General features: G+C 34.5%; 1 protein-coding gene across 1 annotated transcript in view; it reads left to right on the top strand.

The window, feature by feature from the left end:
- Positions 1–16,969, top strand: part of LOC148949086 (phospholipid-transporting ATPase IF-like) — a 187,544-nt gene extending 170,575 nt beyond the window's left edge. Inside the window, exons 25-30 of the mRNA XM_089093161.1 lie at positions 1,979–2,092; positions 4,206–4,309; positions 6,820–6,959; positions 11,004–11,222; positions 14,834–14,925; positions 16,855–16,969. Of these exons, the coding sequence (XP_088949287.1) occupies positions 1,979–2,092; positions 4,206–4,309; positions 6,820–6,959; positions 11,004–11,222; positions 14,834–14,925; positions 16,855–16,870 (685 nt within the window). The 3' untranslated portion in view covers positions 16,871–16,969. The remainder of the gene's footprint in view (positions 1–1,978; positions 2,093–4,205; positions 4,310–6,819; positions 6,960–11,003; positions 11,223–14,833; positions 14,926–16,854) is intronic.
- The last annotated feature ends 468 nt before the right edge of the window (positions 16,970–17,437 follow it).

Below are 17,437 nucleotides of genomic sequence, written 5' to 3'. Positions count from 1 at the left end.
AGTAAACGAATTTAAACAGTCCTTTTACTAAACTCAAGAGTCATTAAACTTAGGAATGCCAGTTCAGTTTTAATTTTAGTTTGACTTATGCACACTCTGGGATGGCCTTTCTCTTTTTTCTCTGCTCTTTCTTCTCCTTTTTGCCTTTTACTGCTTGTTTTCTTGATTTTTCTTAATTCTATCTGATTATGTTTGTGTTACTTTGTCTTTTTCTTCAGTTACCTATGTATTAAGGCGATCTATTGAGCTCTGCTCTCCGTTGGTTAGAGTTGAAATTTTGCTAGAAGTATTTATATTAGTAAAGATTTACCTGATAGTCTGTGATAACGACGTGTAGGTAAATTTGGCTTGTGCTAATAGTTACCAAAATTCTAAAAGAGGAGTTTCGGTTAAAAAAGGGATCGGCTTTTTTTCTTATTCAGAATATATAAAGCTCTTTAAGTTTAATGTTACCCAACAAAAGTTATAATGCTTTGGAAGTTTGCTTAGTTTTTGAAAAAGGGGCCCCTTTCCAACAAAAAGAGCGTCTGAAGTTGACGGAAATTACACGTTCCAATGTCACAACGTTAGGGGGTCTCAAGCCCCCTAACTATGAAAATGCGATATTTTTTCGAGAATGATCATCACGGACTTATGTTTGTTTGTATTTTTCTCCAGGGGTGATCGTATAGAACCAGTGATCCTAGAATATCAGGAAAGGGCTGGTTTGAACAGATTAAAAATTTCTGTAATTTCCCCATAGCAAGGATTGTACCATAGCAAAATGGTCCTTTCTGTAATTTTTTGGCAAAAACAGCAATGTTTGCAAACACACAAAAAAACAGCAACAACAACAAACTACTGATTGAAAATTCTGGGATAGCCAATAGATTTAAAACTATTGAAAATTTGATTTGAGAATTGAAAAAAATGGTTCTTCCGCTTCCAGAGGGCATAATGCCGCTAGGTGGCTTGCTCGTTTCTAAAGATACACGCAGTCGGTACGAAACAAAGGGTTAACATAGATAATTGTAATAAGACTTCGTTTAAATGAGTTGATTTATTTTAGGCTTTATAAAATTATAAAATTTATATAAAATTATAGTTGTGCTGCAGCTACTATGGAGCAGACCATTGCATCTTTGTGTGGGGAAGAGACTGAAGCCAGAAAAATTCGAGTTTTATGCCCAAATTTCTAACTTTCAGTGAGTCTTTAGATATATATAGAGTATAAGTTTTGGGGAGGTAGAATTGGATCTCTGGTCCTCCCTCATTTCGAGAAAAGTTTTCGGACTTAGCCTGTACCGTGGGTCCTGCAGAGTGATAGCTCCTTTGTTGTTTCAGAAATATTTTAAGTGTTATATAAAAGATTACATTCATATGCTTAACTGTACAAAAGGGAAACAGGCGGGGAGGCGTCGTAAGTGCCACCAGCAAATTTTTTTGGGGGTGAGACCAGGGTGGGGAGTTAAGTGCTATCTCAAGCTTTGTTTTTTTACTCATATTAAAATGGGAATTGTCCCGTTTTCCTGTTTTTAAACACTTTTTGATGTCTTTTTTCCTTTGTGGAAGAAAACGTGTATTGCTCTTCTGGTCGGTGCCCTTAGTCGGTCCCCAGTCGGTGTCCTTAGAGGACTTGTCTTCAAAAAGTGATTTATTCAAAGAACTCCTAGTTGAAACCGTGAAAAGGATGCCCTAAAATTCATCTTTGGTACTCCGGGTATTTCTTTCTTTTTGGCATTTCTTATTAGATTTATGAACTGCGTGTACACGCAGTTTATAAGAAATGAACACTTATTACGGAATTTTTAGCCACTAACTGTATTTTCTGAACTAAAATGTGCTTTCAGTAATACCCTCAAAAACTTTGGTGTAAAGGAGGAGGGGCTGAGGAAGGGGAAGTCCGCATCATATGTAGAATAGTTTCGGTTCCTTTCAAGTTTTAATGTCACTCTTGGCTTTGATTTGAGTTTTTATTCATTATTTAATAATCTTATAGGAATGGCAGTGCAAACGATGGATTTACTAATGTAGGCTATGATATGACTATAGGTGACACAGAATACCATGCATCAAGTCTTGATGAAAAAATTCTTGTTGAAGCTTGTAAAAGGTAAGTAGCCTTTAGAGATATAGTAATGCATTTTTTCAATAATAACGACTTATTTGATAACAGTGATAATTTAATTATAATAACTAATAACTGTTTGATTTAATAAATAGTAATCAACTAAACAAATTAATTTGATAAATAGCTTAATCAATACAATCAATCAACACTTTAATAAATTTTTCCCCCAGTTGTTGGGAAAAATTCCCTAGAGCTTTCCCGGAGCTAATGAAATCGTGCCCAGAAATACGTCTCCTACTGAAAAATAGCTTCTCTGCCATAATAAGCGTTCAAAATGAGTCTCGGTTTTTTTTTTTTTTTTTTTTTTGCTCTTTGATATTATATGACCACCAAGTATGAAGTATGGCCCTATAAACTTAATATATGGCAATAAAAGTGGGCCGAAAAATATGGCCCTCTTCACCTCAAGCACACACGCAGAAATGTGTTTATAAGAGGGCAGGCAAATAGAAAGAAAAAACAACAAATGGACAAGTTTGTTTGAAAATCATAGATGATGAAGAGACGAATTGAAAAAATGAAACTCCGTACGCGGGGTGAGGTTCGAAGGCTCTCTCTGGAATTTTCTGCGATGTTGTAAGTTTATTTTCGCCAGAGAACGTAAATTCAATTTTATTTTTCATATGATACCTTTTTAGGTGACTATTTTGTTTATTTTTGTGGTACCAAAAAGTGTCTTGGTGGCATTCCTGATTATCTGAAACGGATTTGTGCAAGACTCAATGTGTTTTGATATTAATTTTTGGCTATTATATATTGATTGAATTTGAGCCAAATTTACTTTTTAGCGTGCCGACCAATGGTCTGCGTAGTGCGGATACGGATCTCCTGGTTCTTTGCCTTCGGCCGACTGCGCTATGCGTGGTTGGTAACAACTCATCAGACGCTTCCTGTGTTTTTTCTCCAGATTTCTCCAGGCACCCATCTGGAACTCTGTTGACTCCGTCTGAGCTTGCAGAGTAACACCGCTAATTCCCGTCCCAAGCTAAATAACCAGCGACAGTGGGACTTGAAAACTTGCTCCAAAGGACACTCAGGATTTTATAAAGAGTTGGTCCTTCCAAAATAAAAAGATTAATCTGCCAAATTTTTTGTGCTTAATTTTGTTGGTCTGACGATTGTGATGTATTTTTGTCATCCACTCACATTATCCCTTAAGGAAACGCAATTTCTGGAGAGATAAATAACCCTGTTTTCTAAAAACCTGATTTGTTTTCAAACAAATCAGATTTTGTAAAAGAGGGAAAAGCAAAATTTCAAGCCAGCAAAAAGAACGAAAAGGTAATTTTTCAATATTATTTATAAGTCAACCCTATGTTCCTCTGTTATAAATAGTTTATTATGATTTTCAGGATGGGAATTGTTTTCCCATCCAACCAGATGAAGCCAAAGAAAAGAAAAGCTGGTTATGAACAACAGAATCAAAAGCCTTTGAAAGATCAAGTGTACAGAGATATACGCCTTTACCCTTAGAAGAATTAGAAAGTAGAATAGAAGAAAGGACACCATGTTGGCACCCCACACCAGATCTGAAACCAAGTTGATTATCACCAAAGAAAGAAATATTTTGAGTTAAACTAGGTAAAAGAATACTCGAAGACCTTACTAATATTGCAAAAAACAGATATTGGTCGGTAAGAAGAGCAATCTGTTGGCGGTTTACCTCTTTTTAAAATTGAAGTCACGCTGCCACACAAAAGGCTTTCCGGGACGACAGAAGATGCCAAGCACATTTGAAACAAAAGCGCAAGATGTGTCATTCAAATTGACTACATTGGAAAAAAAGTTTAACCTATCTCTTATTTCACTTCAGCTTCTTTCAAAGTTCAAATCTTCAATAAATCATAGTCTCTGTATTTATATATGTGTAGCTTTTATTGGAAGATGCTTGTTCTGTTTGGCATTATGACCTTATTGAATGAGATAAACACAAAATTAAACCAATTCAAAAGAAAGCTAAAAGGGTTATGCTCCCTTTGCTCTTGTATATTTTAATTTGACAAGCCAGCAAAAAAAACGAAAAGGTCATTTTTCAATATTGTTTATAAGTAAACTCTATGTTCCTCTGTTATGAATAGTTTACTGTGATTTTCAGGATGGGAATCGTTTTCCTTGGACAACAAGAAGATAAACTGAGAATTTCACTGAAAGGAGAGACAGTTTATTACAAAAAACTGCATATGATGAGTCATGGCTTTGGTAAGGTTCACCTAAAATACTTAATTACAAAACCATTTTTTTACGTTTTTTTTATTTACCTGTTACCAATCTTCTTTTTTTCTTTTTTACACTTGTTTGGATCCTTGAATAAATTCTGGTCAATGTGTTTGTTATATTCTTTTTGAATTAACGAAATACGTTTTACAGCTATTTTACAAAAAAATATTTTACAGGCAATGCTAAAGTATGTCTTTAGACTGATTTTAGGCCCACTGAAATCTCAAGATATGAATTTTCTCCTTGTGTCTTTTTAGAAATGACCCCCGTGTCCCCTCCAAAATGAATATATGTGATCCTATCTGGAAAAACTAATGCCAGAACTTTTAATTGCTTCATTTTTGATTAAACTAAAATTAATCCATCTGGGTACGAAATTCAATTAACAAATATTTTTTAAGCTTTTTTTTACACTTTTTTAAACTTTTTTTAACCAATCTTTTTTTTTCACTTGTTTGGACCCTTGAATAAATTCTGGTCGCTGCTTTTTTTGTATTCTTTTTGAATTAATGAAATACGTTTCAAGAGCTATTTTACAAAAAAAAAATAATTAACAAACAATGCTAAATTAGGTCTTTAAAGTGATTTAGGCCCCTCTCCTACTGAAATCTCAAGATACGAGTTTCATCTTAATATACTATGTTGTTCATTTATTTATCCGATTTGTGTCTTTCTAGAACTGGCCCCGTTCCCCCTCCAAAATGAATATATGTGATCCTATCTGGCAAAACTAATGCCAGAACTTTTAATTGCTTCATTTTTTGATTAAACTAAAATTAATCCACCTGGCTACGGAATTCAATTCACAAAGAGATATAAGGCTAAATTTCCATGTTTAGTCTTAACCTAAACATGGTCCCGCTGTCCTTAAGCCAAAAGCTAGACATACCAAAATAAAACGAGGTCTTGCAAGCACCACCTAACAAAACTGATACAGAGATTATAGAGTAAATTTGAAATACAAGAAATTGTACGGTAATTTAGGGAAGGAAAAGTGGATATTTTAAAATCTAATAGCGGTGAGAATTTGTTTACTGGAATGATGTACGAGCTTAACCAGAGGCTTCGTTTGAAGGAGGGGGGAGGCAGTTGCCCCCTCAATAATGTAGAGAAAAAAAATATTATATACCCCATGCCCCTTGCCTATCCGGATATGGACCCCTTTTGCCCCCCCCCGCAATAAAAATGCTAGAGATTCTCCCTTGAGCTTAACTGTAGAAGTTGATTCAAGACAACATCCTTAGGAATCATATTTGCCTTGAAAATTGCAATATTTAATCTAAAAAGACTTATTTCACGATTTTTGCTTCAAAAAGAAATACTATGTGCAATATTCTAATAGTACATAAATGTGTCTTCTTGGGATATTCATCAATCTAAATAAAAATAGTATGTCGCTGTAAAGATCTTATGGTGATATGTCATTGAAAATGGGGCGGATCCCCCCCCCCCCCCGATCCGTAACAGAAAACAGTAAATTATGTTTTCTTGGGACTGTGCTGCAGATTGCACTATTTTTATTGAATGTCGTGGATAAAACAAACTTTAATTGATTAGCTTAAACTTTGCTATCCAAACAGAAAATAAGTTTGCCTGTTATTACTCCAACCATTAGAATAGTTCCTTGTTACTATCGTTAAACCCAGAACTAACCTGACGAAAAAAAATAATCGATTATGCTCGAAGAAAATCGTTTAGTTACATATATTGCAGAATTTTGTCTAAATATTATTTTTGGTAAAAATCGTCTTCTTGGGACTTGTATAATCATAATTATAGACGGTTTCGTTTTTTCAGAATGAATTCATGCAAAAGTTTGCTGTGCCTCTATAGATTGCCCTATCTTTAAAAATGAAAGTTTTGTGACCTCACTGGTTTTTGCGTAAAACCCTCATTGTTGGAAAGTATCCTCTTTAAAGAATAGTCAAAGAAAATGGTGTTATTCCTCATAAACAGTGCTCTGACTTAAAAATAAGGTTATCTTACTGTTCACACGGCTATGATAGTACCCAGGAGAGAAAAAGCGGTGTAGTTTGAAGGGAGGGAGATATGGGGTCATGTGTCCCCCTAAATTTTATCACCTTCTGTTAGAACTTCGCTTTAAGATTTTTTTTTTAGATTGAAGTGCCTTGTCAGGGGTGTTTCCACTTCATGACATTGATTGATCCTTTTTGCCACAGCATAAGTATATCTGAACAATAGCGAAAAGTCCTATATCCTCCATTAACAATTTTTGACACATATCAGTCTAGACCTCTATTTATGACTCTGCCTTCGTGCACGCGCAAAGACAAATGTTTAGCGCAATACGACGGGCTTATGGGAAACTATTGCTCTGACACGAAAGGATTTCCTCTTTCTGAGCGCTTTAATCTGTATCATTTCTGAAGAAACTTTTCGCTACTGTTCATATATACTTATACTGTGCTTTTTGCTTAACAAAATATGTTGTCTTATGTCAGAACGCAGCTTTAAGACATTTTTTATTTTAGACCGAAACGGGATGTCGTGCATATTTGTTTGCCCTGATGATACAATAACGGTAATTACCAGAGGGACTGAACCATCCTTGCTAGACAAATGCGTGAACTCTAAAAGTTCAGTTGCCTCTTTGATTTACTCATATTCTACGGTAAGGTTTGTTATACTTATAGTTCATGTTAGTCTAAGACATAGTGGTAAAATGGTCCGTCAGCCTGTAAAAAATAGTTGCTTAGCCTAGATTTTTCATTAGCCGTTTTCTCAAGTTGGAAAGAAAGGTATATTTAGCTATTTTTATGTTTCACATTCATGGACATTGTAATTTCTCTGAAGAAAACTTTTGAGTTAAGAAAAAGATAAGATAATATTTAATAAGACAATATAAAAGATAATGGGTAAGATAATAATAAGATAAACTAATAATTCAACTGATTACCTAATTAACGTGAATAGTTTTATGAAATTTAGCGTTATTTTTTTGCTATTGCGTACTCATGCGACTCTTCTTATAATTCAAGGGCAAAATTACCATCGATTAACCATTAACCCAAGGTTACGCCATGACCTTATCCAGGGGTGAGGGGGGTACAGCGTTTGGACCCCTATCCTACCAAATTATGTCCGGCTCGTAGAAATGTAACAAAAATGCATATGAACAAATTTTTGACGCGATTTTTTTTTTCTTGTACTCCCCCCTTCCCGCCGAAAAAAAATATGCTGGATGTGCCCTTGGCTTATACTGATACTTTTTTTTATAAATGGGATTTATTATGATAAAAATCAAACGATTAATAAAGAATTATCCAGTGCGTTATCACATACATAAGAATTATAGAAATAATATGGATAAATTGCTAAAAAAAAGCAACGATAATTCTGTCAACCATGACAATCCTTAATATTGTTATTGAAACACTGGTTAATGAATTAGGTATTACATAATTGGGTAGTAACGAATTAGGAATTAGGAATTAAAGGTAAACAGGCCGTTTTTTGTTGTTTTTTTTTAGTTTAGTTTGGTTTATTAATAAAAAATAGAACTTGACAAAATGCATTTTTTATTAATAAACTAAACTAAACTATTAAGAGATTGGTCATATAACAAGTTCCTTTTTTTTATCTTGTCTATTATTGCCTGCGTAATCCACGGCTTGTGGGGATCACCCCTCTTTTTTGTTTGGTCAAACGCAAGGGGTATGTTTTCTCATAAACCGGTTGGAATAACCGGTATACATGAACTCATAAACCGGTTTTCTCATAAACCGTTATACATGAACTGATTATACGCTAGAGAAAATCACCAGAAATCTCCAAGACTGAGTCCCGCTTGATATAGCTCAACTCTTCAGTAAAGCTACTTAAATTTTGCTTTTTCAGCTCACGTTTCAGTATTTTCTTAGCCGGGATACGTCGTTTTTTAAGACACGTTACATGAGCAATTACAGGAAGATGATCCGAGCCTGGATATATTATCACATCTGAGTCGGTTTGGCTCAAATAGCTAGGTCCCACGAAAACATTATCAATTAAGGTCGCAGAATGAGTAGAGATTCGGGTAGGTATACAAGTTAAAGGGTAAAGGTCACCAGAAATCGTTGTTAGGTTACATGAAAAATATTCTAAACGCTTTGTTAGACCATTTTATTAATGTTGGCAGAAGCTTTCTTCAGTAAATGGCGCCTATTGCTAATGCAAATGTGAAAGTAGAGGGTAGTCACCCCTGCCTCGTTTGGGTTCAGATTTCTTTTGTATGTTTTTACTTCGTTTTTAAGAACCTAGCCTGTGAAACTCTCAATAAAAGGAATATCTTTAAAATTTAGGAAGCGAGTTCGCTTCCCAAATTCCTGTGCCCACCACTTCACTAATAACTTGCCATACCTTCAATGAGGGTAGACTCCCTTATGCCTCCCTTCCTCGGAGAGTCAGTCTAGTCACCCTAAAGGAAGTGGAATGAAGCTTTACTTGAGTTTCGCCAACAATGCCCTCGATAACCCCAAGACAAATTTCTTTTCCCTTAGTCAATTTTCCACCTTTTAACCTCGCCTCCCTCGTTCTGCTTCAAAAAAATCACCCTTCTTACTCCAATATAACTTACCACTGAAAGTTGTAGAAATTTTTTTGTCCTGCATCTAGTTGATACGCTAAATAATTGAATCTCCTCCTCTCCCTCTGTTTTCCTTAAATTATTTTAGTATTTATTTTACAATTTTAAGCTTTCTTTTTAAGTCTCTTTTTAAACTAAACTATGTTTTGTATTTTTTTAGTCACAACACTCAATTTTTCTTGGGTTTTTATTTGGTTTATTACCTTTTAATCCTGCGAGTTTTTTTGGAGTATTTTTACATTTCTTACAACCTTTTTGACATTTTTTTTTTCTTGGAGCCCTAATACATTTGCCTTTTGTATTTATTGATTAAGAATCGAGATTTTGGCTCATCTGGGCCTTGTAGCTGTTTTTCAGAAATAAATCTTATCTTACCACTAGTTGATTTGTTTGCTGGATTTCCCATTCAGAACCTCAGTATTTCTTAGACGAATTACTATTGATGAAATAAAAAAGATGTGAAACATGAAAAGTACGTCAGCGGGAAGAGATCCTATCGTATGACGTAAATGAAAAGTACGTCAACGGGAAGAGATCCTATTGTATGACGTACATGAAAAGTACGTCAGCGGGAAGAGATCCTATTGTATGACTTACATGAAAATTACGTCAGCGGGAAGAGATCCTATTGTATGACGTACATGAAAAGTACGTCAGCGGGAAGAGATGCTATTATTGTCTCAATTCTGAAAGCAGCTTTCTGTTTTATGTTTATTCCCATTTCTTGATAATGCTTGTAAAGACAAAGTGTTTTCCCTGATTCTTCAAATATTAGTGGAGTAGCCCCGATTTTGAGGGTGAAAAAAGGAATGACATTGGAAATTATCTTCCCATCACAATTTACCTGTTTTTCTCGTGATCTTAGAAAATTTACTAGAATTTATTAGAAGATCTAGAATTTGTGAGCATTTGAAGCTATCTTTACTTCTCCATCCAGACCAACTCGGCTTTGGAAAAGACAAAATCTTTATAATGATTATATGGGATAAGATGTTCTTATATTTTCATCTCGGTTTACTTTTTTTCTCGTGGTTTCGGGAAATGCACTAATTCTCGAATGTGTGAGTATTTGAAGCTGCTTCGATTTCTCCATCAAAACCGACTCGGTTCTAGTAAAGGTGGAAAACTCAAATAGCACTCTTAGTAAATTCGACAATTCATAAACCTCTTGATATAAGTTCTTATAAAAGATCATCCTTGAGTAATTATTCTTCTTTTACTAGCATTCTTCTTTAGTACAATTTTAAGTTTTATTCCTTTAGTATGATTCTTCTTTAGCAGTCTTCTTCTTGGTTAGTATTCTTCTTTTCCTTTTTTCTTTTGGTTTTCTTTTTATTTTGGTCTTGAGGAATTTTTCACTCTTCAGGTGAAAAGATTCAAAAATATTTTTTACATTTGAAATTAGTTGCCTATTGCTCTTAATGAAATCCAAAAGCAATTAAAGTGTTTCAAGACAATATAAATTGATTAATCTCTTTGAAAGGTAATCTTGGATATTTGAAGAAATTCATCCGTTGAGCTTAAACTTTCAGATGTTGCATCTAAGAATTTAGGTCTAACCGAGGCCAAAATGTGTCTATTGTCTGACTAATTCTCAATTTTTGTTTTAGAAAAGAGATCCGATTGTACTGTCTAGGGATCTAATAAAAGAGAGACAAAGATCGTTAGGTTACGTTTTAGGGATAAAAACTCTGCTGTCCTCGCAAGGAGTGGAAACAAGTCTTAAGAAAATATTTAAATGTATTTAGCACATCATTAGAAAAATTAGATCTAAATACAGTGGTGGATGAAGACCATGCGGAGCTTTTATCCTCAGACGGCTTGTTAGAGAAACACATTCTGGGTAGTAGTAGCCGTGGGTACAGTACTTCAAGACGTTTAACCCCTAGGTACGGTCCTTAGGGAGAAGTGACGTAGGAAGGCACGAGGCAATAGCAAAACGTTAATAAGGATTATGTGTAAACCTACCCCCCCCCCTGTCTTAATGCTTCTTTTATGATACTAAATTGCTTATCATGGCCGTAATTATATAGTAGTTTTTCGCTTTGGAAATTTGATAGCTTCTCATAGTAATATTTTCTCTCTCTTTAGAATGGACTCCGTCCTGTCATATACGGGACAAAAGACTTATCCCAAGAAGAATATGAAGCGATATCGGAAGAGGTCAAAACAGTGAGTGAAAATCTAGAAGACAATGAAAAGTTGAAAAGAATTTATGAAAAGCTGGAAAGCAATCTGAGATTAATAGGAATAGCTACTCTGCAAGATTATTTCAATACTGATGACATAATTTTAGCAAATGAATATAAGGTAAAGAAGCAGCAATAAATTAATCTATTTGTATTATCTATTTATATTAATCTTATTTATATTAATCTATTTACATTAATCTTAGTTTGGTACATAGACTAGGTTGACATTATATGGAGCCATGAAAAGATTTAATGTATTTCAATTATTTTGGAATTTCGCTTAGAAACGATGGAAACGGTCGGATTTCCAAGCCTTAGTAAGAGCTTCTGGGGGGGGGATGTGAAGAGATGGATCTTGGAATATGTTTTTTGAAATTTCCTGGGGAACTCTTCATAATAGTCTTTTCATGGCACCCTGTCCTGTTTGAAGATATCGTAATTTTAAAAAGAATGTTAATTTTGGGAAGAAAGTTTTATATCATTGTACTTTTCCTAATCTTTACAGCTTTTTTCTACTATTTTTTTTTAGATAATTCTAAGAAACCACATAGAAAATAAAATACATTAGAACTGGCTTTTAGTTATTGTCCCTTGAATAATATTAGTTTCTGAGGAAATAAAGTTTCTCATTATTATACTTTTTCTACTCTGCAATGCTTTTTAAAATAATTTAGCTTTTTTACTGACTGTTTTCAACTTTCCATTTACTGGAATGAAAATTATTAGCAAATTTGAAAAATTTGAGTTTGTTTTACAAACTTACACGCTCTCTAAATAACTCAGAAAGAACTCCTTCTTGAAAGCAGGTGAGAGGTATCAATTTTATTTTGCCTCCAAAGATTGTTATCCTTAAGTCATCTATTTTAATTAGGTCAACATGCTCAAAATACTCAACAAGCTCAACATACTCTAAATCAGAAGTTAAAAAAGGAAACACTTCAACTATTTGAAATATATATTTTCTTATGCAAGTTACAAACAATATTTTGTAACTTGCAAGTTACAAAATATTTGCAAGTTACAAGTTGCAAGTTACAAGTTACAAAAGGTAGCGTTAAATAGGTTAAATACAACAAAAAGAATTACAAACAGGAATCGGATGACGTTCAATCTTCAAAAACCAATTTCTACAATATGACTATTGCTGGGGCCCCCGTTTCTTCTATCCATGGTCGCTCCAAGAAGCTACATCTTCTTCTACTTAAGTTGGAAAGGGCTAGAAATTCATTAGGGTACCAGATCCCCTATATTGCAAATAAATTTAATCATACTGGAGTAACTCCAAAGAATCATTAGCCAATGAATAATGTAGGTAAATATTGAGCAGTCCACATTACTGACCTTCCCTACGAATAAAGTGAACATACCACTCGATGACTTTTTTATGCTTTTTTTGGATATAATAATTGCTTTTGTCGCAAATTCAATTTTAACCTAGCCCTTCTAATCTTTCTAAGCCCATATTATATATTTCCCGTGTATTTTTTTATTCCTTGTTTTTGCCACCGTCGATTGAATTTACGGGTGAACTGGTTTTAACAAGAGTGACGCTAACAAAGGTATACAAACCACATTTAAAATAAGAGAAAAATGTATTATCTTTGAGAGCCCTTAAAGGGCTTAAAATTGAACTTGTGACAAAATCAATTATTATGTTCAGAAAGAGCATAAAAAGATGCATCGAGTGGTATGTTAGTGGTGAGTGGTATGTCGAGTAATATCGCGAGAGGGCTCATTCGGACGGAAATTAAAAGTTCTAGTGGCCTTTTTAAGTGACAAAAAAATTGGAGGGCAACTAGGCCCCCTCCCACGCTAAATTTTTCCCAAAGTCACCCGATCAAAATTCTGAAATAGCCATTTTGTTCACCATAGCCGAAAAATTTAATAACTATGTCTTTAAAGATGACTTAATCCCCCAGAGTCTCCGGGTGAAGGGCTGCAAGTTGTAAACTTTGCCCATTGTTTTATTGTTTACATATAATAAAGGTTTTTGCGGATTATGCAAACATTTTCAGGGTAGATTTTTTCTGACGGTGGGTCTGGGGTTACGTGGGAGGATCTGTTCATGGAGGAAGGGAATTTTCCATGGAGAGGATACCGGATTACCCAGCATTATTTAAAAAACGATCAGAAATTAAATGAAAAAACTATTTTTTTCAACTGAAAGTAAGGAGCAACATTAAAAATGAAAACAAACAGAAAATATTAAGTATATGAGGGGTTTCGCCCCCTCTTCAATACCTCCCTCTTTACGCTAAAGCTTTTTAGTACTTTCAAAAGAGCTATTTATTCTTATTAAACGACCTTTATGGTTCAGGGGTCACTCTTAAAGAATTGGAACAAAATTCAAACTTTAGTGCAAAGAGCGAGGTATTGACGAGGTGGCGAACTCCCTCATATACTTAACAATTCCTGTTCGTTTTAACTTTTAATGTTGCTCCATACTTTCAGTCAAAAAAACTTGTTTTTTTTATAATTTAATGAATAGATAAGGGCGCTCTAGTTTCCTTCGCTGACGACAGTACCCTCGGCACTGCCGTCAGCACAGAGCTTGAAATCCACATTATATTGATTTTGTTTAAGAGAGTAATTTGATGGTTCGACGCTAATGACCCGGCCCTAAATTTTGCTAAGTCAGGGCTCTTAATTTTTTTCCTGAATTTTTCAGGCTTGTTCTCAAATCCCGGAATTCACTTTTCAAGGGCTTCTCTCAGTAGACTTGGTGATTGGTATATATTTTCTTAGTCAGTTCTAAAAAATTTCTTTCGTTGTTTAATTCAGTCTATCGTCTCTTATTGCCTTATTTTATGGATTTCAGCTTTTTCTTCCATTTGAGACAGCTGTCTAAAGTTTATAATAAGGCGAGGAATTTTATTCCTGGAACAGATAGTTCTGTTAATAAGTCGTCGCTTTATTTTAAGTCTGTTTATGTTCCCTCGTGTGTGTCTTGCTAAATGTAAATTTTTTTTTGTTGTTTTGTTTTCTGGAGACACTTGCCTCATTTTCCAACAAATTAGTATTATACACAGGAGAAGGAATGTTCAGGGCATATGAGTCTGTATCTAGTGTCGAAGAGTGAAGTGTCTTAATTGTCGTCAAGTGACACCTAGTCGAAGTGTCAGTGAAGTGTCTTGGACGCTTAAGTAAAGTGAAGTGAAGTGTCTTGGACGCTTAAGTGTCTTAGAGAGTTTTTTTTCGTATTTATTTATTTGATTAGCTGCAAGCCAGATTTTTTATGTTATATTTTTGGGTTTTAACGTGCCGTTTGGCACAGAGCAGTGTATCTGGGATTTTCATCCCCTGTTTTTTAAATAAAAAAAAAAGGAAACTTAAAAAACCTTGAAAGCTTTTCTAGATAAAAAAATTTTCGATTTTTTCTTTGTCTATGTAAAAACCTGCCATCTTGCATCGCTCCACTAGTAAACTGAATCGATATGCTAGTAGGCCTACACTAGATGTAGTAACACAGAAGCATTACCTCCATGTTATCCATTTTCTGACAATTGACTCTTTCAGCATGTATTAAAGGACATTTAACCTCAGGCTAACATGTCTTCCTCCGCCAAATGAAATTGGATTGGTTAGATGCAGTTGCTTAAATATTGGGAGGTTTCATTTTATTCCAAAAATTAGAAATCTTCGAATACACTCGCAAATAGTGGTTTTTTATAATATTTTACAAAAGAAATTAATAACTAGTCAGCCCAGGTATATTTTTTCCTTTTTTAGCCTAAAAAGCGAAGAAATCTACCAAAGTTTTTGAAGTTTTCTTCCTCAAAAAAGGAGGCAATTCAAGTCAATAATTTTAGACCTGTTTCGCCGTAAGTCTTTATTTCTTACTTTCTTCGACTGGAATTTCTCTTCTTTCTCTTTTACCTACATTTTTAATCCATATTTTTTGTTCTTTATTTCCGTGTTTCACATCAAATCTTCTTTTCCACTCGTAGTTTTAATCTTATTTCACTTTAATGGCTTTTAAAACTATCTTCTTTGGTCGTGTTTTGAGCGGAAATGTAAGGGTTAAGTTGAAATCAAACAGTTTGTGGTAACAAACTGTAATTAATGGGCGACCCTGCTCAATAGTAACCGAAACTCTAAAAAACGAAATTTTGGTACCAACAGATGTATCAAAAGAATTGGATTTTTATGTTGATTTCAAATATATAAGTTTCTATAAGTTTAGTTTTACCCATCAAAGGTTATGAACCTTAAAAAGTTTGCCTTATTTTTGAAAAAAGGGGGAAACACCACTTAAAAGTCATATTATCTGAATGAAAATCACACCATCAGATTCAGCGTATCAGAGAACTTTATTATAGAGGTTTCAAGCTCCTATCTACAAAATGTGGAATTTTGTATTATTTTTTTTTGCCAGAAGGAAGGTCATGGATGCGTGTTTATTTGTTTTTTTTTGTTTTTTTTTTCTTCCAGGGGTGATCGTATTGACCCAGTGGTCCTAGAATATCAGGAGAGGGTTCATTCGAACGGAAATTAAAACTTCTAAAGCCCTTTTTAAGTGGCCAAAAAGATTGGAGGGCAAATGGGTCCTCTCACATTCCCATTTTCTCCTCACAATGATCTCGTCAAAATTTTGAGATAGCCATTTTGTTCAGTATAGCTGAAAGATCAAATAATTATGTCTTTAGGTGTAAAATAACCCCCCCCCCACAGTCCGTGGGGAGAAGCCTGTAAGTTATGAAGTCGCCCATTGTTTTCGTATAGTATTTGTTATGGGGAAGTATACAGCCATTTTTTTGTTGGGGGGGGGGTTGCGCTTGGAGTGGATTTCTATGGGAAGAATCTTCCTTTGGGAGGGAAATTTCTGGGAATATTACATGGGAAATGTTACACTAGTGAGGGGGGGGTGACAGAATAAGTATACGAAATCCTTTTTAATTGTCTTACATTCTCTTTGCCAAATTTTTTATATAGATATATTCCTTGGGAATTATCTAGGGGCTTTTTTCCGGGTGTTTTGTTTTCTAGGAAATAATTTTCACGGAAGGGGGCATTTATGGAGTGATCGAGAAATCGATTAGAGATTAAAGTCTTATTCAAATGAAAGAATCATCAAACTTCAAGTTATCGATTTCAACTGCAAACGTTCTTGGATCTCTCAAGATATCAAGCTGGAGTCTAGGGGGTTGACCCCTCCTCCCCTGAAATGTTTTTTAGACTCGTAAAAACGTAACAAAAACTAATATAGACAAATTTTGATGCGTTTTTTAAAGTCTTTTCTTGTACCCCCCCCCCCAAAAAAAAAATTCTTGGTTAGCCCCCCCCCCCCACCGAAAAAAAAATCGTGGATATGACCCTGACTGTATGCATCTAGTTTGTCAAAATGAGTATGTGAAATGTTTCAGAGACGACTAAGAATATCAATATTATATGTAACTGATAATTAGTATCAGTTAGAATGAACCACCTCTAAATTCAAAAGTTTTTCTATTAGATAGTTTTTGTTTTCAAAACACAGTTGCAGTTCCTGTGTGCTGTAGTTCGTTCTTTACTAGTTTCGAGCTACTGCTACAACCTAGAAAAGAGGGATTTATCTACTCCATTTAAGACTGATTAAAAATGAGATTTATTAATCCCGTTAGCAGCGAGAAGTTATCCATTTTGCACTTTTTATTTCAGCCTATCGAAATAGGAATTTTTTGTGTTATCTCTTTATCAATGAATTGAAGGAAAGAATTATAAAAAATTCAATATTTTCAAATCCAGTTCTGATTGTTTTCTCTTTTTTCCAGGGAACGCTTAATCTGAGAGGAACAAAATTATGAAAATCAAAATTAGAAAAGATGCTAGTATGTTTATAGTTTTATAATAGAAAATAAATGTATTACTTTTATCATTATTTATTTATCAAGACTTAAACGAGCTCACGAGTCCAGCGAAATGGATCCCCCTAAAGATCAAACTTTTCTACAGAAATCCTTCTTTTGGGACGTGTTCCTAAGGAAAGATGCAGCTGTGCTGTCCTGAAATTAACCCGGATTCACTCCGTAATCCCGATGTGCTTAGCCCACGAACATATCCTTCTTCACAACGAGGATGGGAACAAATTCACTGCATTGAAGTTCTATTTTCTTTATCATCATATTAGTAGCATCAACAGAAGCAATACACTTTTCTAGTAAACATTACTTAAAATCTAAGATGGAAATCACAGGACCGCGACGTTGGCTAGACAACAAAACGTTCAACCCCTACGAAAATGAAGTTTGAGTGTTCATATCAAGATAGCAGCTCTTTGTACTCAGGTATGTCAAGACGATTTCGACTTTAAAAGGAATAGTGGCAAATGGACCTCGAAAAAGAATGTTTTCCTCG

The sequence above is a fragment of the Artemia sp. Qi Xiang Cuo genome, chromosome 8, assembly GCF_049724085.1.
Source record: "Artemia sp. Qi Xiang Cuo chromosome 8, ASM4972408v1, whole genome shotgun sequence".
In the NCBI taxonomy this organism is placed as follows: Eukaryota; Metazoa; Arthropoda; class Branchiopoda; order Anostraca; family Artemiidae; genus Artemia; species Artemia sp. Qi Xiang Cuo.
Note: the sequence above shows the minus strand (reverse complement) of the source record. Positions and strands in the feature narration are given on the sequence as shown.